The following is a 27601-nucleotide window of genomic DNA, read 5'->3' on the forward strand; positions in this document are numbered from 1 at the left end:
AGTAGGGGGAGTAAGAGAAGTAGAAGCAGGCTTCCCGCGGATCAGGGAGCCTGATGCTGGGCTCCATGCGGGGCTTCATGCGGGGCTCGATTCCAGGACTCTGGGATCATGACCTGAGCGGAAGGCAGACGCTTAACGACTGAGCCACCCAGGCGCCCCGACAATGTTACTTTTAGTAGCATGTAGTTTTACAGGAAATAAAACGGAAACTATCCTCCCATGCACACAAATGGCTGGTTATTTTCTGGTACATTTTCCTTAGTGTTCATTTGAGGACTTTGGGATCCAGGGGCTCAGCAGCATAGCAGGTGTCCCAGCCATACGGAATTGTCCCGCCCTGCGGTCTTCGGGATCTTCACTGTTCTCGGGCCCGGGAGGCTTCAGGCGGGCCTGGGCCGTCAGCACCCCGGACAGCGCCGGCGGGTGAAGGGGCGGGGCGTACACAGAGACGTCACGACGCGCGGAGTCTCCCGGGCGCGCGCTCTCGAGCGGCCGGCGCTGCCGCGTCACGTGATCCAGATAATTGCCTGGGCAAGCCGCGCACCCACTGCGCCCAGCCCCTGACTTGCGGCTTCCCGGACTGCGCTGCTGCGCGGACCCGCCAGCCTGGTGAGCGCGGCGGCCCCGCCACTGCGGGTCCATTCACCTCCTCTTCTCCTGCCGTCTCGGGGGCGGCCCCTCTGCTCTCAGGTCCTGGGGAGCGGCTACCCAGGGTCCTGAACGGGGCCCCGTCGGGGGTTGGGGGGGAAGTGAGCGTGACCTTGGCTCCGCCCTTATTTGGCCGCGGCCTCTCCAAGGACCCTCAGCCCTTCGCGCATGTTCGACCCTGTGAATGCAGTGTTTTGCGTGAGGGAGAGCCTTGTGAACGGTGGGGTTTCAGACTTCAGCGTGCGTTCTCCAGCCCGAAGACTACAGACTGACCAGGCTGCCTTTTGTGGCCCTGGGGGAGGGGGGTATGGGCTGCTTCTCCTCACCCTTTACAGGGGCCGGCTTGCGGACGGCAGCGGAGCTGGGGATGGGGAGGGTCCCGCGCTGCGTGCCTGGCGGGACACACAGGCAGTTTTCCAAGTCTCAGGACTTCTTGGGGGAGGGCCCTCATAGCTTTAACTAGGGTCTCTGCTTACAGATGAGGAAACTGAGGCCGTGAGAGAGGCAGGATGGGCCAGAGGTCGCAGCCAGCCTGGGAAGTGCTTCTCTCATCCCCAGGGAGATGTTGGGGGAGAGGGGAAGGTGCAGTGGGCATAAACCGGACTCTAAGGGGCCCACTCTGAGCCCCTCCCCCTCCCCCTAGGGGCCCAAGCCCGCCCTTGCAGCCCCTCCCCTGCAACTCCTCGCCACACATGCCCTAGGCTCTTGGAACAGATCCCCACTACCTTTATACTTCTACAGTCTCTGGGCTTTAGCTCATGCCCTCCGGTGAAATAAGCACACCTCTCCCTACCCTGCTCCTTATCTTGGAGTCCGCCTTCTCTTGGGTTCAGCAAACTAGAGGTGGATTTATTCCTGAGAAAAGCCCACCCAGTTCTCAGAATGTGGGACCAGAGTTGGCCTGCAGCAGTGTGAGTCCAGCCTCCATTGCTGCGTGGCTTCAAGGTCTTGGGGAGGGCCTTTCCCCTCTTTGGATCTCTGTTAACTGACCTCTACAATGGACATACTGCAGTGCAGTCCTCACCAGGGCAACCCAGGCAGGGCCTTATGTGTGGGAGGCTTCTTGGACAGCATGCCTGCAGTTGTTGTGGTTGTGGGGGTGGGGGTGGGGATAGTACTGACTTGTCCCTAGAGAGGAGACCCCCAAGAGCTGCCCAGAGCAACCTACCTATTAGTCCACTGGGGACTGGGCTGGGCAGGTGGTTCACAGAATGCCTGACTCTAACTCTTCACTGCTGTCTTGGCCTGTGTGGACCGGACCTGGCAGGGCTGGCAGGGGCTCTGGCTGAGGTTGGTTCTTTTTCCACCCCTCCAGGCCTCCTGGGTCCTCAAGCCCTGCCGGAATGGGGGCAGGGGTAGCCAGCTGGCTGCCCTCCTACCAGACTGGGTGAAGGCCAAAGCAGTGCCCAGCAGCCGCTCCAGATCATTCAGTGTTTGTAAAACACAGTGTTCTGCACTAGGCCACTCTGGACACAGCCAGGCTTTGTCACTGCCACCCTAGCCATCCTGTTCCCCTGTGGGAGTGGGGTTGGGTACTGGTAGAGAGTGCACTTCAGGCTGAGGCTCTTGGAGAGTGCATGTGGTTGGGGGAAAATCTGGGTTTACATCTTGACTCTGCAGTGAGGAGGGCACACAGAGCCCCATTGCTCGCCAGCTTAGTCTCTCTGTACCTCAGTTTCCCTTTCATAACATGGGGCTACTCTAAGTGCCCACCACATGAGATTGTTGAGAGGGTAAGTGAACAGAATATGCCCCAGAATCCGTGCTCACAGACCGTGTGCTCTTATTTTTATTCCTGCAATGGATGGTCTTGGTGTCTGGTTTCCTTTGCTTTAGAATGGGGATGATAGAGCTTCCTGGCTTGTTCACATTCTTCTGATCTTCTAGGCCAGTATGTCCTATGTCTCTCCCTCATTGCCTATGGCCATATGGGCTGGGTCAGCCCTGTACTTATATTTGCCTAGGGACAGTCAGAAGTAAAGCAAGGGGTTGGGACCCTAGCAGTCTGATCCCAGAGCCCAGGTCTTCTCTCAGGGAGATCCAGCCCCTAGCGGCCCTTGCTGTGGAGCCTGGACTCATCAGCTGGTGGGGCTGGGCTTGCAGCCTGAAGCTTCAGGGGTTGAGCATGTGGGAAGCTTGGGGTACTGTGGTCTTAGGTACTGGCTGAACCCACCCTCTTCCTCCCTTCCCTGGACTAAATTTTTGCTTTTTAATTTTACTCTGTTTAGATTTCCTTCTGGTTTCCCGGAGGAGCGTACTTTCCCTCCCTTGAGAAGACCACCCCCTTCTCTTTGCCTCATGTGAGTTTGGAGGGAGAGGGGGAGGAAGCAGGCTGGAAGGGCTTGTAGAAGGCCATTCAGATAGTTCTGGTGACTTGGTTGAGCTAAAGGGCAGGGGTGGGGTGGGGAAGCCCTGTCTAGGGTATTGGCTCACGGCCAGGTAGGACCTGGGAGCCAGTTATGCCCCAGAAGGCATGTTTTCTGGGACTGAGTTGCGTAAGGGGAAGCAGGCTCCTCCTGTCTACATGACCTTTGGCGGGGTGGCTCTGGTGCTGGACCCTGCTTATAGGCTGGGATTCTCTGGGCAGAAGGGTGTTAATGAGGATTCAGGGGATGCTGTTCTGTGTCCAGGCAGTGCTGGGCTGGAGCAGAGGACGGGGCCCTGCTCACCGTTGTGGGGGTAGGGGTAGGGGAACAGAGGTCCTACTTTACAAATCCTGTGTAGGAGGAGGTGGCCTTAGTGGGCCCTATCAACCCCCATCTGGCCTGGATAGGGAGGCCCAGGGCTTCCTGGGATTGGAGGAGGCTCTCGGGCCCTGTTCAGAACTGTTGTCTGGTCGGGGAGGGGGTGGAGGAAGCAGTATTTAAAACTGGTTATTCAGGAATTTTCCCCGGCCAAGGGCAGTTGACATAATGGGGATGAGATGAGCTATAGGTTCTCGTTCTAGGTCCTCTCCAGCCTGTATGTACCCCCTGAGCTGTGGGTTGTCCTGAGTGCTGTTGGTTCTGAGTGTAAACTCTGGGCAGGTAGTGGAGCCAGAGAGGGTGGCTCCAGCTGAGAGCCGCGGTGGGCTGGGCATGGGACCAGGCTTCTGATCTGCCTTTGACTGTGCCCCAGTGCCCTTCCCTTCTCTGAGGCTCTGTTTTCCCCACTGTGAAGTGGGGTCGTTGAGGCCTGTGTCATTGGCTTTCTGGCCTGGAGGAGTGCTCTGGGCTGGTTTTGCAGTCAGAGGAAGACACCAGTCATTTCTGGTGACAGTGACCAGAGACCCAGCAGTGCCATAGGCCTCCTGAGGTAGTGCAGCCCGGCCAGACCCCTTTCTTCAGGCTCTTTCCTGGCCAGGCATGGCACACGCCAGCCCCTGGAGGACTCCCTTGCTTGAGTTCCAGGGTGGCCGGCTCTGTGACCCACTCTTTCTTGGGTGTACTGCCTGCACATGCCCTGTGACCCTCTGAGTGGGCTCGGGACCTAGGCTGAATGCTCCTTGAGGCAGCGCCTGGGTGGTACTTGTCTCTCTGTCAGGCTTAGGGGGACAGCAGAGAGGGAGTGTGGGCCGGGGTGCGTGAGGCACGGCAGAATTGGGGCTCAGGGATGCTGAATAGCTGTTGGTGACGTTGACTGAGCTGGGATCTCCCACGAGGCAGTGACCCCGGGAGGGCTGGCCGACCGTCCCATTCTCTGTCCCATCCATGCCGAGCCCGGGGCCACCTGCCCCGTAGAACCAACAAATGCTGGATGAGGGAATGCTGGCTCCCGGAGCCTTTGTTCTGGTCTGTGGTTTATGCCTTTCCCTCATTGCCTGTGTCCAGAATGAGTCAGCTGAGACTGTTGCCCTCCCGGCTTGGGGCACAAGCCTCAAGGCTCCTGGCCCCCCACGATGTCCACATGTTCAACTGGCGCAGCAGGTCGTCTGGGCCACCGGCCACCTTTCCAAGCGGCAAACGTGGAGGCAGCTCCAGTTACATGGAGGAGATGTACTTCGCCTGGTTGGAAAATCCCCAGAGCGTCCACAAGGTTGGCACCCCCTCCTTGCCTGCTGTGCAGGAGGGAAGCTCCTGGAGCCGGACTGTGGAGGGGGCCGTGGGGAGAAGCGGCTTGCCCGCTGTGTGATCTTGGGCAGGTTTCTTTGCCTCTCGGCTCCTCCTGCGTCCCTGTTCATAAAAGCCTTGTTCTGTTGGGTGAGGAGAGTCCGTGGCAGTCCTGTTGCTGAACCAGCCAGTAGGTGGTCTGGCCCGAGAAGCCCTGATCCGGTCCTGCTCAGCGCGCACCTGGTCTGAGACCCGCCCCTGCCCCCTTTGTCATGCTGTGCTGTGGCCAGGGGGCTCCTTGTTGCGTAGTTAGGGTCAGAAGTGTTTATATATGTACTGAGCTGAATAAATACCTGCTGCTGGTAAAAAAACAAACAAAACAAAACAAAACAAAAACCCCTCAGATGACGGCGAGGAGTGAGAAGCAAAGCCGCTCTCCCTCCTCTTCACTCACTCTCAGAGGAAAGTGATAACATGACTCCAAACCAGAAAGTGTGGGGTTACATAGTGAAAAGTCTCCCTCCCAATCCATCCCTTGTCTGCTCAGCGACCACCTATCTGTCCCCCAGTTTATTCTTAGTTGCTTCTGTATCCTTTCGGTAAATTTCTTTATCCTTTATCCTTCTTCTGTATCCTTTAGGTAAATTTATTGCAAACAACTCAGTTCCCTGCTGTACACAAAAACAACGTCTCCAGGCTTTTTTTTCCTAGGATACATCTCCAAGATTTTCCATCTCAGTGCATCAAGAGTCTCATTGTTCTTTTCTCCAGCTGCGTAGTGATCCGCGGTATGGATGTGCCGTACCTGGCCCCGCCGCCAGACCTCTCGCTCATTTCCAAGCCCTGGCTGTCACGGCCAGTGCCACAGGGCATCGCTTAGTCCATTTATCATCTTGTACGTGCACAGCTGTCTGCGGGATCAGTTCCCCAAAGTGGAATTGTTGGGTCAGAGAGGCTCTGTGTATAACATTTTCATGGGCATCGCCAAATGGCTTTCCAGAGGGCTTGTGCCACCTGGTTCTCACGAATGAGGGTGTGGAGAAGAAAACGCTGGAACACGGAGGTGCTTGTGCATATGCATGTCTGCTTTTGGCTTCCACACGAACAGTAGCAGTCATGTTCTCTTCTGCTTGGTTCACTTTTGCAGTCGCTTATCTTAGTGATATTCTACATCCATAATAATAAATGCACCTTCTTTTTTTTTAAGACTGCATAATCTTCCAGAATCTAAATGTACCATCGTTTATTTAACCTGTTTCCTACTGGTCACCACTTGGATTTTTTTTTTTTGAGATTTTATTTTTCATTTATTTTTATTTTTAAGTAAGCTGTATACCCAACGTGGGGCTCAAACCTACAACCCCAAGATCAAGAGTTGCACGCTCTACCAACTGAGCCAGCCAGGTGCCCCTAGATTTTTTTATGTTGTCATTTTTATAAACAGTCCTGTAAAGAGCATCTTTGTATGTACATCTAGGCACACCTATATAGGTACATCTGTGGAATAAATTACTAAAATGGAATTGCTGCATCAAAAATTACATTCATTAAAAATCTTTAAAAAAACAACAACAAAAGTTACACTCATTTAAGATGTTGAGGTCCTGCCTGCCAAATTGCCCTCTTGCCAACCCACAGTGTGTGAGGGCATGTTTCCCCAGGGTAGAAGCCCCTTTCACACCTGAGGCCCCTGGGTCACAAGTTAGAACCTTCCCCCAACACCCTTCCAAGCTGAGGACTGAAGAGATCTGGGCTTTGGGTTGGGGGGCCCTGGGCTGCTTATAAGAGGTCTTGGCAGGGTTCTGGGAAGGTCCTAAGAGCTATAGTGGTGAAGGAACACCCAACACCCCCTGGGGCCCCCAGGCAGGGCCACCCCCCACTCCTCCCAGGCCCTGACTTGACTGACTTGTTTTCTTGCTTCTGCCTCTGTCCAGTCCTGGGACAGCTTCTTCCGAAAAGCCAGTGAGGAAGGTGCCTGTGACCCAGCTCAGCCACGGTTCCCTGAGAGCCGGCCAGCAGTCTCGAGTCGGACTGAGACCAGCAAGCTGGTAGAGGACCACCTGGCTGTGCAATCCCTGATCCGGGCCTACCAGGTGAGTGGCTGGGAGGGCCCAGGCTTGGAGGCGGGACTGGCTTCTGGAGTGTGGCCAGGTGCTGATGGGAAGGGGGCTGGCTCAGCTCCAGCGTCATCTCCAGAGAGCCCTGCTCTGAGTCCTGTCAGGTGGCTCTCTCTCTCTTCCCATTACTCATCGTCATGTAACTGTTCACATCACTAACTGCTCCCTGGTATTTTGTTTGTGGTCTTTCTCATGGAGTGCTATCTGTCTCACATACCACTATGCCCCAAGCACCTAGAGGAGTACTTAGTATTTCGGTAAAGGTTGAATAAAAATTGAGTAGATTGACCCTTGTTTAATGTCTGTTTTCTCTTCTTGACTGAGCATTCCAAGAGGACTGGGACTGATATACAGCAGGCGCTTAATTAGGGTTTATGGAATGAACGAACGAACGGATAGTTCTACCAGCTGCTCTGTTCTGGAGACTTCGGCTTTCCCCTCCTGGGTCCCCAGGCTGGGCCCCTGCTCTGACGAAGCATCTTGATGAGGTTCCATATTCTTGGTCTTGACTGAACAGGACTAATTGGAGGGCTGCTCTGGGTGTTCCCTCCATAACAAGTGTAATCATTTGGGATCTCTCTGAGAATCAGTGGCAGAAAGTATTTCATAAGAGCAACTTGTCAGGCAGACATGCAGAAGGAGGGCAAAGGCATTCCAGGGCCCTTGGCGGAGACACCATGGGAAGGAGCAGCAAGTCACTGCAGGAGCCAGGGGGAGGGGGAGGCCTTAGCCAGTGGAAATGGTGCCTTGCCTCCGAGTGAGGCACCCTGGGGGGGCAGCCTCACTGCCCCTGCACCAGTGACCTGGGATGGAAGACAGCGGCTGCAGGGCTGGGCCTCCCTGCCGGCCTGAGGACCTGTGGATTGTGGGCCACCTACAAAGCAAAAAAAGTGGTAATTGTTCTTGGCTGGCTGAAAGAGTCAGAAAATGAGCTAACCATTTACTTTGAAAATCAAGAACAAAGAACACAAAGCTCCATGTTAAATACAAGGTAACATTCATGGTGCTGCCCGGGGGCTTGTCCTCTCAGCACAGTTCCCAGCTCTTCAGCTGCTCTTTGTTCTTTAGCCAAGACGAGGCACTGGAGAGTCCTTCAAGCAGGGTAGTGTCTGAAATCAGGCGCCTTACTGTGTTTTTCTAGGGTAGAAATCGGCCAAAGGCTGTGACTGACGTGAGGGAGTTCCCACCAGGTGGGCTGTCACTCCTTACAGGTCTGCAGGAGCGAGAGCTCTCGTTTGACTCATCTACACACAGTACTGAAAAATCCTCACCCTTATTATTATGGACATTTTCAAACGCAGAAGAGGTAGAAGAATTGTGTAGCAAATCCCACCCCCATTAATACAGGGCCAGTCTTGATTCATCTATTAACCACCTCGGGCCCTCACCTGTTGGCCGCTGATTATTTTGAAGCAAATCCTGGACATACCATTTCATTCACATCGAACATTTCAGCGTGTATTTCTGTAGATAAAGGCTCTTTAAAAATGTGCCACGATAGCACCGTCACACCTAGAAATGTTAACAGTAATCCTTAAGGGCATCAGCTACCCAGTTGGTATTCACGTTTGCCTGCTTCTCTTATGATTTTACTGCTTGAATGAATCAGGATCCAAATAAAGCCATAGGTTGTGATAAGCTGATGTGGTTCCTGAGTCTCTTGTGCTCTATGGATTCCTCTCTGGTTTTGTGTGTGTTCCTTGTCATTCATTCATTCATTCATTGTGTGTGTGTGTGTGTGTGTGTGTGTGTGTGTGTGTGTGTGTGTGTATGCGCGCGCGCTGTAGAGTTTTCCTGAGTCTGGGTTTTGCTGATTGCATCGCCATGGTGTCATTTCATCTGTCCCTTTGTCCCGTGTAATTTCTGTAAATTGGTAATTACATCTAGAAGCTTTATCCAATACAGATTTGATTTTTTTGTTTTAAAATCAGCTTCCTGGTGGTGATGGGTACTTCATCAGTTAGCAGCTCTGGATGATTATTTCCTGGACACATTAATTCATTAGGAGTGGTAAAAAGGGTGATAATAGTCTATTTCTACCTTTCTTTGTTTATTACCTGAAATGCTTCCATCAGGAAAAACTTACTTTGTTAACCCCATTTATCCTGAGGTGCAAATGGCATAGGAAAGGCAGGATCAGTCCTTGATTTTTCTTTTTATTGGCTGATTTTCAAAAGTGTGAGGTATCCTCCAAAGATGGTCCAATACGAATGTATGAATTTAAACCTATTTGATGAGTTTTCATCTGTTACAGATACCATCCTTCCCATTGTCCGAATGTGTCCTTATTCCCTGCCCAGCAGTTTGAGCGCCCCTTTGCTTTCTGGTATGACAGGATGCTCCTAACTCATCTTGGGCATTTCTGCCCAGCCCTGGACCCGCCGATTCTTCAGGGAGTGCTGGGAGTGTCGCTGCTATGGTCTGGTCGTGCCTTCTGGGCCCTTTTAGTGGTTAAAGCCAGGAAATGTGTACTGTTTTTTTAAAGATAACACATTTATGGGTTTATGTGATGCTTCCACATTCTTCAAATGCAGGACTTAGGGTTTGTTCTTGTCCTCATTAATCTTATGTCACTGTCTTCTTTTAAAGATGCTAAAAGTAGAGGTTCCCAAAGACATCAGTACAATGACGTACTTGATTTTCCCACAGTCTACACACTACAGTTTTACCGTATAACTCCAATACTACCACTACTGAGTGGTGGTAAAAATGAATTTATAATATTATTTTCCTGGAGTTCTGTTTGCCTTTTGGGGATATTCTTTTAGTCGATTGTGTAGTTATGTGACCAAATGGATACATGAATTCACTTGTTTTTGTTTTATTTTAATTTTTAAAACTTAATTTTGTTTTATAGTGGTATAAAATATTTACAAGATTCTAAAATCAAATCTTCAAAGCAAAATGTTTTCTTAAAAGTCTAGCTTCTAGCCCTGGCATTCTACCCTATTTTGTCCTTTTTCCACAGATAATAGTTTTTCTTGTTTTATGATGTATTTTTCTAATGCATATATTTATTTGTATATATACAAATATGTGCAAATGTGTATATTTACTTGAATCTTCTCTTTCTTAGATAATGGAGAGTTTGCCACACATATTTCTCTGCAGTTTGCTTTTTGCTTAACAATATTTTGTGGAGACTACCTCACTGCAGCAGATAGGGACTTTTTATTTACAGCTCTATAGTACTACCATGTATGGATTTCCCATATCCCTATGCCAGTCTTCTATTGATGGACATTTGGGAAGTTTCTAGAATTTTGTGACTGCCAATACTACTGCAGTTAATCCTTTTGTGTATGCATCCTTATTTTTGAAAGCTGCGTGTTGTGCCTTTAAACAGAGTTGAGCTCCTGCCACCTTAGTGCTCACGGCCTCGGCAACTGTGCGGTGTCTGGGTGCTGGAGACATGTGGAGAGTTGAGATTCTGAAGTGGGAGATGAGGGGCCAGGGCCCAGAACGTGGCTTTTGGTGACGGTCTGTCCATCGGTGTCCCAGCCCGGCCCCAACCTTTTTCCCTTTCTCCCAGATCCGGGGCCACCATGTGGCCCAGCTGGACCCCCTGGGCATTCTGGATGCAGACCTGGACTCCTTTGTGCCCTCAGACTTAATCACAACCATCGATAAATTGGGTGAGAGTTCCTGATGCTCTGGCAGCCCCAGAGCCAGAGCCCAGTGCCTGGGGCCCAGTGAGGGGCTCTGGGACTGACTGGCCTCTGGGGCCTGGGGCCCAGCAGTCAGCCCTAGAGGCTTTCTTCTGACCTTTGCCCATCTCCCTCACTATGCTGTCTCCCCATCTTCCCTAGCTGGCGCACTGTGCTCAGCAAGCTCGAGAGACTTGTCCAAGCCCCCCCCTTGTGGTACAGGCTGGGCTCTGACTTTCAGCTTCCCTGCACCCTGCGGACAGAGTCCTTGAGCTTTAGCTGGAACTGGTGGGAGGTCCAGGGGTACTGCTGGGCCCCACTGGGGCCTGACCGCTCACCCCTCTCCCCCTGCTCTGCTGCCTGGGCTGTGTGTGCCTCGTCAGCCTTCTATGACCTGCGGGAGGCTGACCTCGATAAGGAGTTCCAGCTGCCCACGACCACCTTCATCGGGGGGTCTGAACATACCCTCTCTCTGCGGGAGATCATTCGGCGCCTGGAGGTGAGCTTGGGCAGGTGTGTCAGGCGGCCCTGCTGGCACTCTCTGGAGCATGCTAGAGGGAAGGAGGGTGCTGCCTTTTCAGGACAGTTGTCCCTCCTCCTGGCTTCTTGTGGAGTCCCTGCCTGTTCCCTCAGAGCACCTACTGCCAGCACATTGGCCTGGAGTTCATGTTCATCAATGATGTGGAGCAGTGCCAGTGGATCCGGCAGAAGTTCGAGACGCCTGGCGTGATGCAGTTCTCCAGTGAGGAGAAGCGGACCCTGCTGGCCCGGCTGGTGCGCTCCATGAGGTCAGGCCCTCAGCACCACCCTGGGTGGCTGGCGTGGTTGGAGGGGCTGCTCCAGGCCCTGGCTAAGAAGCCAGGATCACTGGCAGCGTAGTCAGGACTGGATGGGCCTCATCCCCTGGCCTCAGGAAGCCCTTAGGAGCAGCAGGTGGGCAGGCATGGGCTCCAGGAGAACATGACAGCAGGGGCAGGAGTGGCAGAAAGTGGCTGTGGGAATGTTTGGATAGGAAGATGTCCCTACATGGAGCGAGTGTAGCAGCGCCTCCCTGTAGGTGGGGCGCCACCTGGCTCTGCCCACTGGTGATCTGAAACTGGGTAAACCAGGGCTGCAGGGGCCAGGAAGAGCATGGGGTTCAGCTGCTGGTGCAGAATGGATCCCTGGTGGTGAGGTGCAGTCTGGAATATGAGTTGAGTGGTGAAGGGGTCTTTGGGGCGTGGAAAGGGCACCCTGTGTAGTGTGTGTGTGCAGGATGGTGGGCTGGGAGCAGGGGGAGGGGGAGTGAGGGTGATAGCTGGGTTTGGGTGCAGGCAGAAGTCTTTGGTTAGGCTGGGAGGATCCCCAGCCTCCTGCTGACCTACACTCCTTGTTGGTGGATATTGGTAACAGGTCCTGATTATGCAGAGGGAGGTGACTTTGCTGCTTCCTCTGTCCTGGGCATCCAGCTCTGGCCCTCATGAACGGCCCCCTGTGAGCCCCAGCCTCTCCATCCTTTCCCTTCTCCTCTCCCCAAGCAGATTTGAAGACTTCCTGGCCCGGAAGTGGTCCTCTGAGAAGCGATTTGGCCTGGAGGGCTGTGAGGTCATGATTCCCGCCCTCAAGACCATCATCGACAAATCCAGTGAGATGGGGATCGAGAATGTCATCCTGGGGATGCCACACAGGTGGGCCCCCATTCTGCTCCTCCACAGCCTCTCTCTCCTCCAGGCCCAGCAGAATGAGGTGGAAGGGACGGGATGAAAATCAGGGCAGGGGTTTTGATGGAATCTGGGGGTAGAGGTAGTCTAGCCCAGAAAGTTCTCAGTCCCTGGGCCCTAGGGCCTGCTCGTCACAGAGTTAGGCACTTGGCCAAAAGCACATGGAGGCAGGGACTAACCGTGTTTGCTCAGACTTAGTTTCTCTCTCCCCATGTTGCCACTGTCCCCAGGAGGGTCAAAATTTCAGAAAAGGGTTGTATCGTGCCTCTTGAGGTTCCTGTGGAGGAGCATGTCCCAGGGAAGTGAGGGCAGGGCCTGGGCAGGTGGCCTTGGGTTGGCATGCCCTGGAGGGGAATCTCTGGAGGTGAGCTGAGGGTTTTTTCCCCTGGCTACAGCTGACTGCACGTTTCCCTGAGACCTTGATAGACTTGGAAGGCTGGCCTGGCAGCTGGGTGCTAGCCTCTGAGCTGGAGCCTGTGCCCTAATGAAGAATACAGCCTGGGGCCAGAGTCAGGGTGGCCAGAGGTCCTGTGGAATGGGGTGTAAGAGGACATGCTGAGCGGTCTCGGAGGCAGAGCCCCAGCATTTCCTGTGACCGTTTCCATCTGCTCACAGGTGGGCCAGTCCTGGACTGCACTAACATAAGGGGTGTCTGGGTGTCCAGATGCAGTGTGAGAGGGTCCCCATCCGGTGGGCTGGCCTGCCAGGAGCCTGGGGTTTGTCTGTCACGGCTCCTTGCTCTGAGGGGCCCAGAAATGCCCAGTGTCTCGTCAGAGTGTCAGGCAGAGCTGGCCCAGTGGTGTGAGATCCCACACACATGGCTTCAGTGGATCTCTTGGGGAGGATGGCACTGGGCAGTCAGGGGCAGTTCTGGGACTGTGTGGTGGTCCTGGGCAGGCTTCCGGCCCGAGGAAGGGCTGTTCCAGGCCAGACCTCCATAGTTGGGGGTAGGGGGAGGGTTTAAGGCTTTGCCCGAAGTAGCTGAGTGTTGTTCATTTAGCTCCTTTAGCCTCATAGCTCTGCCTCCCCGCGCCCCCCAGCCCCCCCCCCAAACATAGGAGAGGTCCACCTGGAAGAGGGCTGCCCTTCTGTCACAGGGCCACGTGGAGCTGGAAGTTGGGCCAGTGTGTGTGCAAGCCTGGGGTTGGTGTCTGCTTGTGGGCTATGGGGGGGTGAGTTCTGAGTCCTCCCCTGTGCCCTGATCAGCCTGGTGCCCACCCCTGAATAAACTGCATCCTGATGGGAAGTCCAGGCTGGACTAGAGAGTCCCTGGTCTCTGGCTGCTTTCCTACCCCTACCCTTAGACCTCAGCTCCCCTGGACAGGTCCCCTGGTAACTCCTGACCTTAGGATCAGGTCAGGATATGACCTGCTGGCTGAGCTGAGAGTCATGTTTGAGCAGCTCTGATGCATTAGCAGATTGGGGTTGAGGTATTAGGTTAGGGTCAGCTTCTAGGGGTGGAGAGGGAGATGGGGTGGGGCAAGGATGTAGGGGTGGCTGGGGGGAGTGGGGGTGTGTGCATCCTGCCATGAGGCTGGGTGACTTCTGCTTATGAGGGCCTCCAGAGTCTGGGATGTACAGGGGTTTCTGGGGGAGTTGGCTGGCTAGAACCACTCACATGCCTTGTAGATTGAGACAGGATGAGAGGGCTGGGCCTCCCTGGGACTGTACGGGGAGGATTCTCCTGACCCCCAGGCTAATCTGATAGGCCCAGGTGGGCAGGAGTGTGGGGAGGCTGGGGCTCTGGGGGGAGGTGGCCTCTGTGCCAGATGAGAGTCCTACCACCTGTGGCTCCAGGGGCAGGCTGAATGTGCTGGCTAACGTGATCCGCAAGGACCTGGAGCAGATCTTCTGCCAGTTTGACCCCAAGCTGGAGGCAGCAGACGAGGTAGGTGCCAAGCCCTGGTCCCAGATATTTGGGAGGTGCACTAGGGAGGGACTGGACCAGAAGCATCTAGGCTCAAACAGACCTGGAGATGGATGGATATGCAGAAAAGTGGGGAGAAAATGGGTGTGTTTGTGTGAGGTCACTAAGGTGTATTAGAGTGAGTGCTGTGATCTCTGACAGCTGGGAGAGCCCTCAGGTAATCTGGACCAGCCTCCTTATGTTCAGCTAGGGAAGCTGAGGCCCGGGGAGGTGCAGGGAAGGGCCTAAAGGCATTTACTTTAGCTGTGTGACCTGACTCTGTACGCAAGGTCCTGTCTGCCAGCCCAGAAGGGCCTCTTCACTCATCTGTTTGCCCAGGACAGCCTTGGGAGGCCAGGACAGCTTCCTGCACCCAGTGAGGAGCAGAGGAAACATTTCTCTGCTCACACACCCGTTCCTGGTCTGCACGTATGTTAAGCACACCTCACACCCTGATGCTGTCACCCACACTGGGCCTGAACACAGACGGCCTTCCTCTCTTCTCTACTCTCTGCCTCTTTCACAGCCCTGCCTGGCTCCCCTTTGGGTGGCTCTCCTGGTCCTCAGGGCAGCAAGCCCATCCCTCCCTCCCCTGTACCCCTTTTCCCCTCTGTACCATCTCTCTTCTGGCCTTCTCCAGCCTGTGCACATGTGTTTTCTTCTCTAGGCTGGTAGGATGAGGGCGGGGACCTCATCCCCGAAGCTCCAGCACCCAGGACGGGTGCCTGGTTTGTTAAAATGAACCATATTAAATGGCTGCTCCAAGGTCATCCAGTGCATTAGGCAAAGCAGGGACTAGAATCCACATCTGCTGGCTTCCAGCCCAGAATCTCCCCAAGATGCTGTTCATTTTGCTTATCAGAGATCAGAGCACTCGCTCTAAAGTCACTTTCATCTCTCCCAGGCTCAGTTCTGTAAAGTGGGGATGAAAACCCCTGCCCCCCCCCCCCGGGATGGTTGTGAGGAATCAAAGAGATGATGTGTGTAAACTGTGTAAAGTCTGGTTAAAGGATATTTTTTTAAAAAGTATTTACTATTTTTTTAATTAAAAAATAAGAGCATTGTTAAAAAAAAAGTGTATGCGATGAGATTAAGTTTCCCTCTTGAGACCCCTTGCCTGCTCTTCAGAGGCTCCTCTGTGGCCAGTGTTTGTTTGTGTTAAGGTGTGTACCTCCAGAAATGTTCCACACAGGTCCCAACACACAGATCTGTCCGGTACAGACCTGTTTGTACAAGGCCGGGGGAGCAGCTTGTGGCAGCACGCGGCACCTTGCTGTTTTCACTTCACGAACTGTCACAGCTTCGTGCAGCACATGGGAGCTCCCCGAGCTTCGAGCATGCCCCTGGGTTGCACCTCGCCAGTTGATGGGCGTTAAGTTGCTGAATGAGTTTCTTTGCACACGTGTGTGAGGACATTGTTAGATGGTGTCTGAGAGATGCAGTAGCCGGACTAATGTCCCCCCAGAGAGCTTGAGGACACCAGTGAGCCCACCCCCAGCATGTGCGAGGGTCCCAGGCCTTTGTCCTCCCTTACTCTGTCAAATCTTCCTGTCTTTGTCAATACGATAGATGCAAAAATGACTGCATTTTAACATATTTCTTTGTTATGAAGTTGAGTATCTTTTCACATGTTTTTAAGCCATGTATATTTCTTTTTCTGTAAATTCCTCTTCGTGGCTTTTGCTCATTTTTCTATGGGATTTGAGGCTTTGTCTTATTGATCTGGAAGAGTGTCTTATAAATTGAGGGTGTTAGGCCTTTGCCTGCAGTTTCTTATAAATACTTTTCTCAGCTTGATTCTTCGCCCCCTAACACTGTGCATGGATTTGCTACCCCCATGGCAGATTTATTAAATTTTAGCTGTCTTATCTTTTATGGCTTCTGAGCTCTCTACATTGTTTGGAAGGGCTTTCCTTACTCCAAGATCATATATTTCATATATATATGATGTTTTTCTCTGCTATACTATGGCTTCATCTGTCATGTATACGTTATTGGTTATTTGGTGTAAGGAATTAGGCAGGGGTTCAGCTCCAGTATTTGCCCAGAGGCCACGCCACTGTTATTACCAGCACCTTCATTTCTCTGCTTGCACTGTCATTAATGCTGAGGATGGTAGTTGACAGTGTGGAGGGGCTCTGATGAGGGAGCTTGTCTGGCCTCTGAGCCCAGGCCCAGGGGAACCTGCCTGCCTTTCTCAAGGAGGGGTAGGGTGTGGGTCAGGAATAGCACAGCCTTCCCAGGGAGCAGAATCCAGGAAATGTCCCAGCCCCACTGTGGGCTTGCATGTCTACTTGTCTTCCTGTCTGCGGTGAGAGGGCTGGGTTCCTCATAGCCCGCCTCAACCTTCAGGGCTCTGGAGACGTCAAATATCACCTCGGCATGTACCATGAGAGGATCAACCGGGTCACCAACAGAAATATCACTTTGTCCCTCGTGGCCAACCCCTCCCACCTGGAAGCCGTGGACCCTGTGGTGCAGGGAAAGACGAAGGCAGAACAGTTCTACCGAGGGGATGCCCAGGGCAAGAAGGTGAACACACCTGGTTCCTAAGGGGTGTGCCCTGAGGGCTGGGCTCCAAGGGCTGAACTCGGAGAGTAATGGTCTCTGAGGACGGGGCTGTGAGGACGGGGCTGTGAGGACCGGGGCTGTGAGGACGGGGCTGTGAGGACCGGGGCTGTGAGGACGGGGCTCGGAGGACTGGGCTTGGATCTTTGTACCTGGGGCACCAAGCTGGGCTGTACAGGCTCAGGCTCCTCCTGACTCACATCCGGCCCTGCAGGTCATGTCCGTCCTGGTTCATGGGGATGCTGCTTTCGCTGGCCAAGGTGTGGTGTATGAGACCTTCCACCTGAGTGACCTGCCCTCTTACACCACCAATGGTACTGTGCATGTGGTTGTCAACAACCAGGTGAGGACCTGACTGCCGGGCGAGCCTTGTCAGTGTCCCCCGTTCCTGAGTTCTAGGTAGCACTTTTGGGGGGAAGTGTGAGATGATCCTAGTTTTTCGGTTTTTTTTTTTTTTTTTGAGATGATCCTGTTTTGTTTTTTTTTTAAGATTTTATTTTTTCGAGAGAGAGCGCATGAGAGCAAGTGGGGGGAGGGGCAGAGGGAGCGGGACAAGCGGACTCTGTGCTGAGCATGGAGCCCAGTGTGGGGCTTGATCTCAGGCCCCTGAGATCCTGACCTGAGCCGAGACTAAGAGTCGGACACTTAACTGACTGAGCCACCCAGGTGCCCCAAGATGATCCTGGTTTTAATCCCACTGCTCTGCCACTCCCCAGTGTGTGACTTCAGGCAGGATCCCTGCTCTACCCAGCCTGCTCTATGAAATTGCTTTGTGTCTATCCGTGTACGTGTACATGTGAATACACACACGCACACACTATGGAGAACGTCGTAAGGACAAGGGCATACAGGTGTAACTAGCACAGAGGCTGGACATGAAACCAGATGCTCCTTTTAGCTCTCTAGGAACCAGTCTGAGAACACAACTGTCATAGGCCTTTGTTCGTCAGGCAGCTGTGCTTACTAATAGCTCTTCTGAGCCTATAAAGCCCTGGGTTAATTGCCTTATTTGCATGAAGTCATTTAATTTTCTCAGAATAACCCTGTGAAGTAATATTTAATGAGCCCTTTGAACAGATGAGGAAACTGAGGCTTTGGGGATTAGAGTACCTGGCTTAGCATTGCACACATAGCAGCTGACGGGGCTGGCAGTTAGCCAGTTAGCCAGGCCTGCGCTCTACTTACCACCACATGATATGGGAAAAAAGAGCAGGCAGGCTACCTTGGTGTTGCTGCCATTGCTGTAGGACCTGCTGTAGGCCCCGACTGAGGGATCATTTACTCTTTTCCCTTCCTGTGCCATGTCCATCCTGGTCACACCTAACGGACCTCAAGACAAAGATCCCCCCGATTTCCTGGACCCACCAGTCTCCCAGGCAGGCGGTGCCTGTCTAGCTCTCCAGAGGCGCTGTCCATTCCCCCTGCTTCTGCAGATTGGCTTCACCACAGACCCCCGCATGGCCCGCTCCTCACCGTACCCCACCGATGTGGCCCGTGTGGTCAATGCACCTATCTTCCACGTGAACGCAGATGACCCAGAGGCCGTGATATATGTGTGCAGTGTGGCAGCCGAGTGGAGGAACACGTTCAATAAAGATGTGGTGGTGGACTTGGTGGGTTTGGGGCTGAGACCAGGGTGGGGGGTGGCTGTGACCGAGTGGGCTAGGTCTGCAGTGTCTTCGGCACTGAGGGCTGGGAGTGCTTTCTGGCTGGAAGGTTTAGTGCCACCAAGAGAGTCTCTGCAAAGGCTTGGAGGTGGGGCTTTCGGTGATACATGGTAGTGGGGGGCCTTCAGGGGCCTGGAAGGGCATGTCCTGCCAGCCTCTCCCCGCCCCCCGTGCCCCGTTGTGCAAGGACTAGGCCTGCGCAGCCTAGTCAGTAGGGACTGAGCCCCTCCCCACACTGTCCTTGCAGGTCTGTTACCGCCGGCGTGGCCACAATGAGATGGACGAGCCCATGTTCACGCAGCCGCTCATGTACAAGCAGATCCACAGACAGGTGCCTGTGCTGAAGAAGTATGCAGACAAGCTCATTGCTGAGGGCACAGTCACCCTGCAAGAGTTCGAGGTGGGCAGGCGGGCTGCGTGGATGCCTGAGATAAGCCTCTGGCAGAGCCGGGATCCTGGGGTAGTTGCTGATGTTGGCAGTGATTTCAAGAAATAGCCAATATGGTCTTTGTCCCCGCAGCCCCTCGTTGTCAAGGGGGACAGAGAGCCAAAGACATTTACAGCCTGGTGGGACAGTGAATGCTGCCATGTGGGGGAAGCTCAGCCTCAGGCAGGAGTCCAGGAAGGCTTCCTGCAGGAGGCAGCCCTGAGCTGGGTTTGTCCCCACAGTTATCTATGGATGCATTGGTCCTCCTGCTTTGAGGGAGCTCTGAGAGCAAGCACTGTGAGTCTTTTCTGAGCCTCTAGCAAGTCTCTTGTTGAGCAGGAGGGATCCCCCTTAACTCTGAGACTTTGGCCCCTGGCCACAGGGTCCCTGCAGGCCAGTAGACAGACAGTTCTAGAAGGTAGTGTAGTGAAGGGGACCAGGGCTTACGAGTCCATGTTGATCCAGCCTCTGGTTATCCAGGCCATCACTGCCTCAATCCTTGCATTCACCCTGGTTTCAGGAAGAAATCGCCAAATATGACCGGATCTGTGAGGAGGCATATGGCAGGTCCAAGGATAAAAAGATCCTGCATATAAAGCACTGGCTGGACTCCCCCTGGCCTGGTGAGTGAGTGGTGTGTGGCTGAGAGTGATTGACCTGGGCCTGGGACCAGGACTACAGTGGTCCTGGGTGAGGGCAGTCGTGGCCCAGCCCAGAGGCTGCAGGCTCCATCCCTGAGACTCCTGAGGCTGGGGGCGCTAATTCCTGCAGGTGGGGATGGGCCGGGGTTCAGGAGAGATGGCATTGCCCTGGGCGCATATGCAACCAGCTGTTCTCTGGAAAGGGAGAGCTGAGCCAAAGTAGGTGCACGCCAAAGTGGAGAGAGCCTGGGAGAGGGGTGCTCAGAGGGCCTCCGTGGGATGGAGCTAGATGGCTGTGACCCTGGGCCCGGGGAGCAGCCCCCACAGGGGCCCAGGGGAAGATGTTGGGTAGATGTAGGACCCGGAGCTGTGGCTGTCAGCTGTCACAGGTCCCAAAGGTGGGTCAGGGTTTGAGTGTGGGTGGGGTTAAGGAAGAAGTGGGCCCCTGAGTTCTGGGAAGGCAGGCTGACCAGGGCATCTGAGGCCTGACCACCACCCAGAAGCACACAGAGTCTCTGCCCTCTCAGGCTTCTTCAATGTGGACGGGGAGCCCAAAAGCATGACGTGCCCAGCCACAGGCATTCCTGAGGACGTACTGACACACATTGGCGAAGTGGCTAGCTCCGTGCCCGTGGCGGACTTTAAGATCCACACCGGTAAGGTTGCTGTGCAGGCTTTAGCACATGCCCTGTGGGAGACGGTGCTCAGGGGCCAGGGGGGCCTTATTTGCATCCCCACTTGGTGGTTGGCAGGTCAGCTGAGCTCTTGGAGCCTCTTTGGCACTCTTTTGAGGTGCCCGTGATAATAGTTCCTCTCAGGGCAGGCACCCCTGCCGGGTGCCAGTCACCAAGGCTTACGTTGGGCACCTTGGATTTTCGCAGTACCTTTGCTGGGGTTGCACGTGGGTCAAACAGAAGGAGAGCAGGGAAGCAAGGGCTTCTGTGGAAGGGCTGGTTGGGTCTGGAATGTTGGGAAGGGGCAGGAGTGCTGGGCCTCCTGGTGGTCTGGATGGATGAGAGAGGGCGAGCCTGCCACTCCTGGGTGAACCTAGGCTAATAGGTGGCTGCTGGCTATACCTCTTGGCTGGGCAGCCTGGAGGGCCCCCAGGTGGATGCCTGCAACGCTCTGATCAGCCTGTGGGATTCCTCCTCAGTGTGCATGGTGGCCCGGGCGTCTTGGCGTGCCTGCTCGGTGTGCACATCACATGGGGCCTGTACAGGTGTAGGGCCAACAGGAGCCCCGCTTGGGCTGTGGGTACCTGGGCTCAAATCCAAACATCTTTATAGTGGTATGGTCATGCGTACATCAGTTCTCTCTTCTGAGCCTCAGTCTCCTCATCTGGAGAGTGGGGACAGTCAGCACCACTCTGTGGCAGGTGACCTGTGAGGAATGTTCTTGACTCAGTGCTCACAGTGTCTGCATGTGGCAGATGCTCACTTAGTGATGCCTGTTCCTTCTTCCCGAAGGGAGGGAAGTTGGTGGTGGGGGGATGGTGGGCTCAGGCCTGCTAATGGAGTGGGGGTGCCGGAGGAGGGCTGCCCGGCACTGGGTCTCCTGTGGCCTGCCAAGGCCCTGCTCTGTGGGAGGGGTGTACACGGAGTACATACACAGCTGGGTTAGGGCCCTGGTGCGATGGCTGTCCCCGCTGGGGTGGCCAAGCCCCTGCATCCCTCAGGCTGGCTCTTCATTCCTACAGGCCTCTCTCGAATCCTGCGGGGCCGTGCGGACATGACCAAGACACGGACGGTGGACTGGGCACTGGCGGAGTACATGGCCTTCGGCTCCTTGCTCAAGGAGGGCATCCACGTGCGGCTTAGTGGGCAGGATGTGGAGAGGGGCACGTTCAGGTGAGGATGAGAGAGTGGTCTCTGGGCCCTGGGGCTCCATGGGCATTAGCCTTGTCCTCGCAGACCCCATGGGATTGCTGAGAGCTTACCTGTGCGTGGGGTCTCCCAGAATCAGCCCGAGAGCTCTGGAGTGGAGCCAGCTCTTTCTCCTTTTCCTGGCCCGTGTCTGGGGAGCCCTTAGCTGGCTGAGGTTGTCACAGGTAACCCCCTCAGCATCTCTAGCCCCTGCTCTTGGGTCAAGCCATCAGAAGACTGCTTGGCCACCTCTCTTGACCCCATGGGATTACCACTGGGATGGGAAGGGAGGCTACCTGGAGGAGACACCAGATTGCTCTGGCTTCCCAGGGCTGCCTTGGTGTCACCACCCTCTGGAATTCAGGTTTCCTGGCACCGTGACAGAGGCTTGCCTATCTCCTGCTACCTGGCCCACCTGCTCTGGGTGAACAGTTGGTAATCCACCTGCCCTCCATCCCTTCCCCATCTGTCTCTCTCCAGTCACCGGCACCATGTTCTCCATGACCAGGAAGTTGACCGGAGGACGTGTGTCCCCATGAACCACCTTTGGCCTGACCAGGCCCCCTACACTGTGTGCAACAGCTCCCTCTCAGAGTATGGAGTCCTGGGTGGGTCAGAACTCTGCCTGCAGGTCAGGCAGGCCCTGCGATACCTGGGGACCAGAGAGGGTCTTGCATCCCAAGCTGTGCTATCTTTATTGTTTTGACCATGACCACCCAGCTGCTCTTATCTCAAGAGCCCCTCCCGAGGCTCTAGGCTCCTAGGACTTTGTCCTCTGTACTCTTTCTTCCTTGGCTTGACCTTTAGCTGGCCTGCTTCCTCCCTTACTGCCTCCTCCAAGAAGTAGGAACCCTGCAGCGAGCAGCCCCCCACCCCATCCCTTCCGCTCAGCAGCACTGCGCATATTTTGGGGTGTTCCTCTTGGCAGATGACTCCTGCTGCCTCCCCAGGGTATCTTTGGACTTGGCTTCTGGTCTAGATAAGGCTGAAGCTGGCCGTATGTGAGGTTAGGGCTGAGGGTGGAATCTCTGAGCATATTGTGAGCTTCCAGGAAGGGAGATTCTGGCCTCTGGGCCCCAAGGAGTCTCCTGGCTCTTGCTGGCCTGCTGGGAAGGATGGGCAGGAGAGTGTATGAACAAGGGCTGGGTTTGACTGGAGCCGCTGCCACTTGGTGACAGTGTGCGGTGGGCTCTGTCTCTGTGTCTTCTGTTTAGGCTTTGAGTTGGGCTATGCCATGGCCAGCCCCAATGCCCTGGTCCTCTGGGAGGCTCAGTTTGGTGACTTCCACAACACGGCCCAGTGCATCATCGACCAGTTCATCAGCACCGGCCAGGCCAAGTGGGTGCGGCACAATGGCATCGTCCTGCTGCTGCCTCACGGCATGGAGGGCATGGTGAGGGGCCATGTGGTGCCTGGGGGCCCGGAGGGCCCTGGCACGCCTGGGAGAGGGTGGGTGGGCCCTTGGCTGCTTGCATGGTTGGGCGGTGTTTTCCCTCCAGGCCCCTAGAACACACGGGTCTGCGCAGGGTGGGGCCCGCGTACGTGTGCTGCCGCCCGGGTGGCACGGCTGTCACTAGAGATGGAAGCAACCGGCACGTCTGAGAGTTTGCTCTGTGTCACACCCTCTCTGTGAGCTCTTCCAGTCCTGACAGCAAATTAATGAAGTAGCTCTTGTTCCCACTTCCCAGATGAGGGAAACTGAGGCAGAGCAGTAGAGGGACTTGCCCGAAGTCACACGGCTAGAAGCTGGGATCTGAACGTAATGCTGTGTAGTACTGCCTGTCCTCTGGTCTTCTCCCGAGTGGTGGCACAGAGGGAGCACGGAGGGTGCGCAGGCCAGTGGGGGCGGGAAGGCAGGAGCGGAGCCCTCGAGACCCCCCGGTGGGTGTGCAGCTTGACCAGGTAGGGGATGCGTGGGGCCGTGCGGGCTGCAGGGGCAGCCAGGAGCAGGGTGCGTGTGGCCTCCAGCCTGGCTCTGTGACTGGGGGGCAGGGCCCTCCCCACCCTGGATGACTGGGCTGCCGTGCATGTCCCCGAGGGCCTGTTCCACGTGGACTGGTCATCCAGTCAGGGACTGATCACTACTGTTGGAGCCGGGATTTGCGGCGCTGAGCAGCTTAGCCCACGTCATTCTGTGGAATGCTGACAACTGGACTGGGCGGTCAGTCCTGTTTTCCACTTCACACATGAGGAAAGAGGTGGAGGGACCTGCCCAAGGGCATGTATCTGGAAAGGCACAGGGTGGAGCTTAAAGCCAGGCTGGCTGCGGAGGGTGGGGCAGCCTGACTGGTGCCTGTGGGCTGTGGGACAGATCACCTTCGTCCCATGGAGGGGGCCACCTTGGAGGTCATTGTGGTGGTGTCTTGCTGCTGTCATTGAGCAGAGCTGCCCACGTGGGTGAGAGCAGGAGTAGGAGTCAGTCATGGGTTCGAATATGCCCCTTGTGGCTGAGTGACCGTGGGGTTGTTTCTAATCTCTTTGCCACTCACCTTCATCTGTAAAGTGAGGAAACATGTCTACACCATGGGGCTGCTTTCAAGATTAGTGAATAATGTGTATGGGGTCCGTAGAACTGTGCCTGACACATAGCAGGTACTCAGTAAATGGCAACTGCCAATTCCAGAACATTCTGGAAGAAGCACCTCACCTTGGCCTTTTTACCTATTCTTCCTGTCCCACACGTTCACATGTGCTGGCTCTGACCAGACCCTCTGAAGACATCCCCTCTCTCCTCTTCTGCCACATTCCTGGTTCTTTACTGTGGTTCAGGCTCCAGAGAGAGAGGGCACCTCCTCTAAGAAGTCACCCAGACTTTCCCCTGTGCCCTAGGTCCCTGCACTTAGGCCAGGCCATGCCATCTGGCACTTGCTTTCAGGGCCCAGAGCACTCCTCAGCAAGGCCTGAGAGGTTCCTGCAGATGAGCAATGATGACTCCGACGCGTACCCTGTAAGTGCTCCCTCCCCCAGGGCTGGGCCGGGGCACGGGTGCCACAGGTGGGCCGCCTCCCAGCCATACCCCGGCCCCCCAGGTGTTCACGGAGGACTTCGAAGTGAGCCAGCTCTACGACTGCAACTGGATTGTCGTCAACTGCTCCACACCAGCCAGCTATTTCCATGTGTTGCGCCGCCAGGTCCTACTGCCCTTCCGGAAGCCGGTGAGCTGCCCGCCCTGCTAACTGCCTCGGCAATGCCGGGCCCAGGGGCAGGGGCTCACGCCAGATGGGCACATGTTTCCCTTCCAGCTGATCATCTTCACACCCAAATCTCTGCTGAGGCACCCAGAGGCCAAGTCCAGCTTCGACCAAATGGTATCTGGTAAGTGCCCAAGTGTGCCGGGGAGGTGGCCGATGGGGGGGCCTGGTGGCCCGTGACCCTTTGCTCCTTGGATTCTTGTCCTCGCCTCTGTCGCAGCTCTGGGCTCTGTCCCCGCCAGCGGCCAGGTTGGGAGGTTAGTGTGGTCCAGCTTGGCTGACGTGGTCCAGCTTGGCTCACTTGGGCCAAGCAGCCGGGCCCACCTGGCTGTGCTGGGGGAGCTGAGAGGTGGGAGGCCTGGTGCAGGTCTGCCTAGGATGGCAGGGCACTCACTGAGTATTGTTCATTTATTTATTTAGGTTTTTTTTTTACTCCTGAACCAAATAGACATTGCTGGCCCTGGGGACCCGCCGCCCCTCCAGGAGCTTTCAGACTCCTTTACCTAGGAGTTGAGGGTCAGATAAAGTATCTGAGGGACCAGGTGTTCGAATTGAGCTATGATCCAGGGGGGGGATCAGGGAGGGGCTGAGGTGGGGCCCCGAGGCTCGCCAGAGCAGAGCCATCTGGGAACACAGTCCTGGGTAGTAGGGAGAGTGGCAGGTGCTGGCCAGGAAGGGACTCGGCAGCGTGGACAGGTGTTTTTCACCTGTATACATGTGGACGTGCCCTTGGATGTGGGCAGATGACCGAGCTGGTGGTTCAGAGCCCTGGCATTGACATTGTGGACTGCCTGGCCTGAGCACCCGGTGCTTGCTTTCCTCTGCTGGGGACTGGCAGCCAGTTACCCTCTGTCCTTCAGTCCTCACCGGAGATTGGGGGACACTAGAAGAGACTTGACTCAGAGGTTCTCTGCAGCATGCTTGGCTTCGTGCCTGGCATGTGGTGTGTGCCCAGGGAGGAAAAATGTACAGGGAGATGGGGACTTGGGGAGGGACGAATGTGCAGCAGCCCCCCAGACAACAGCAGGGCTGAGGGAGGGAGGAACGAATGTGCAGCAACCCCCCAAGACTCACCTTCTAGCTTGGTGATCTGGTAGCTGGAGTGCATGCGGGAGGTGAGCGTGACTGGATGGGGAGCAGGTTTGGGACAGACATCGATGCCATCAGATGGGGACTTGATGCCACCTACTCTGTCCCCTCCAGGGGTTCTCCCCAGCATACGTGCCCCCCCCCAGCCTGTCACCTTTAATGTTCATGTTCCCGGGGCCGTGCCCTTGGCTCCAGCCTGTCTCTGCCCCTCTCCCTGTGGATGTCTGAGGGTGTCAGCGGTCCCCTGCTCCATGGTTTGGCTCAAGAGGTGCCCCCTGCAGCCATAGATCCAAACCTGGGGTTAGTCTCGGTGGCCACGGAGAGCCTGGGGGGGCCAGGGATGTAGGCCTGGTTCTCAAGCTGTTCTGGCCACGTCGTTGCACCTCTGGGAGCTGATGCCCTTGCCAATGCCCTGTGGGACCTCCAGGGACCAGCTTCCAGCGGGTGATTCCTGAGGATGGGGCTGCGACGCAGGCTCCTGAGCGGGTACGGCGGCTCATCTTCTGCACTGGAAAGGTGTATTATGACCTGGTGAAGGAGCGGAGCAGCCAGGGTCTGGAGGAGCAAGTGGCCATCACCCGCCTGGAACAGGTGCACCCTAGCCCCTTGCCCAGTCAGGGTAATGGACGGGGTCCAATTGGCAGCCCCCTGGCTTTGGGCAGCATGCCCGTCAGGGGCAGGACTGGGCCTCACAAGGGATGCTGAGCCTACTGTCTTAAGACACTGGTCGTGGGCACGCCTCCTTCCCCTGGCTGTACTCCGCTCTCTCCCTGCCTGCCCCAGATCTCTCCATTCCCCTTCGACTTGATCAAGCGAGAGGCAGAGAAGTACCCAGGCGCAGAGCTGGTGTGGTGTCAGGAAGAACACAAGAACATGGGCTACTATGACTACATCAGCCCGCGCTTCATGACCATCCTGGGCCGGGCGCGGCCCATATGGTACAGGGCTGGGTGGGGGTATCTGCCACCTACCCCTTACTTCCTCTGGGCCCAAGGGACTCTGGGGGCCTGAAGCCCCATCCTGGCTCTGCCTGCCCCATTGGCTGTGTGAGCCAGAACTGGCCACCGCCCTTCTCTGGACCACATTGGAAATTGAGGGGATGGGTCCCATAGTCCTTGCTGGCTTTGTGACTGTTGATGACAGATCAGGGACCCCGTCAGTTCCACAATATGGAAAGTAAACCTTTGTTTTTGCTCTGAACCTCCTTTGATCTTAGGCCACTTAGCCTCTTGGAGCCTCAGGCTCTTCAGCTACACAGCAGAATGATGATCAGGATTAGACCCGATGCAGTCCTGGGGTAGTGGCTAGGCCAGGCCCAGACCTCCCCTTAACTTGTCTCTTCTCCCCCAGGTACGTTGGCCGTGACCCAGCGGCTGCACCAGCCACAGGAAACAGGAACACACACCTGGTTTCTCTGAAGAAGTTTCTGGATTCTGCCTTTAATCTCCAGGCCTTTGAGGGCAAGACATTTTAGAGCTGGCAAGGCCTGGCTGGGTCTTGATGTGGGACTGGCTGGGGACATGGGGGCTGGCAAGGGGAGGGATGGATAGTGCTCCTGCCCAGGAGAGGGGCTGTCTAGAGCTCCAGGATAAAACAATACTCACAAAAGGGATTAAGGCCAAAGAATAGGCACTGCTGGCTTCGGTATTAGGCCACCTTGGGCAATCGTGTTTATGTCACAGTCTGTTAGGACTGAGCGAGCCAGAGGGATCTGATAGTGTCATTCGGGAGTGTTTCCCCACTGGCCCTGGTCTTTCTGAAATTTTTGTTGGGCTTCTTCATCTGTGCTGTTCATGTCTCTGAGGACAGCCACGAGAGAGCCCATGTCTTTGGTCCCTCTCTCCCATCCTGGCAGATCTGGCTGCTGCTTACCCTGTCCTTGTTCATCTGTAGATTCAAGGAATGTTCGCTTTTGTGCTCTTAGAAATAAAGATTTTAGCAATAACAACCAGGTGAAGCCAGGTGACTTATGTGTGCTCTGTTTTATGGGGCGTGTCGTAATGAGGTAAGTCAGCTTCTGTGTGAAATATAGCCATGGCTCATGTGTACCAAAGTGGAAAACCAAATAACAGAGAAATAAAAAAATGCCTAAGAGAGGTTTTTCTGTTTT

The 27601-nt window shown here is 55.1% G+C and overlaps 1 protein-coding gene across 3 annotated transcripts; it reads left to right on the top strand.

Annotated features, from left to right (window-relative positions):
* OGDHL (oxoglutarate dehydrogenase L) lies at positions 1-27601 on the top strand. Of its 3 annotated transcripts, XM_073904503.1 has the most exons (25): positions 1-609; positions 798-953; positions 2877-2948; positions 4458-4662; positions 6611-6769; positions 10326-10428; positions 10824-10939; positions 11074-11228; positions 11961-12107; positions 13938-14028; positions 16399-16578; positions 16829-16957; positions 18048-18227; positions 18529-18681; positions 19229-19331; positions 19877-20005; positions 21046-21196; positions 21692-21819; positions 22426-22604; positions 24087-24158; positions 24241-24366; positions 24454-24526; positions 25919-26082; positions 26275-26429; positions 26842-27601. In XM_073904503.1, exons 2-25 carry the CDS (start codon positions 817-819, stop codon positions 26963-26965), a joined length of 3231 nt encoding a protein of 1076 aa, XP_073760604.1. In that variant the 5' UTR covers positions 1-609; positions 798-816; the 3' UTR covers positions 26966-27601. The 3 variants fall into 3 exon arrangements, with proteins under 3 accessions (XP_073760604.1, XP_025736680.1, XP_073760605.1); XM_025880895.2 differs by lacking the exon at positions 798-953; XM_073904504.1 differs by lacking the exons at positions 798-953; positions 2877-2948.

This window comes from Callorhinus ursinus, unplaced genomic scaffold (genome assembly GCF_003265705.2).
Source record: "Callorhinus ursinus isolate GAN/ISIS: 27379988/994484 unplaced genomic scaffold, GSC_fseal_2.0 scaffold20, whole genome shotgun sequence".
Taxonomy (NCBI): Eukaryota; Metazoa; Chordata; class Mammalia; order Carnivora; family Otariidae; genus Callorhinus; species Callorhinus ursinus.

Excerpts from the sequence above, each read along its gene's own strand:
- OGDHL (XM_073904503.1), top strand. The coding sequence starts at position 817 with ATGTTCGACCCTGTGAATGCAGTGTTTTGCGTGAGGGAGAGCCTTGTG. Across the intron at positions 10,940-11,073 it reads AGATCATTCGGCGCCTGGAG|AGCACCTACTGCCAGCACAT; the intron begins GTGAGCTTGGGC and ends CTGTTCCCTCAG. Across the intron at positions 21,197-21,691 it reads GTGGAGAGGGGCACGTTCAG|TCACCGGCACCATGTTCTCC; the intron begins GTGAGGATGAGA and ends GTCTCTCTCCAG.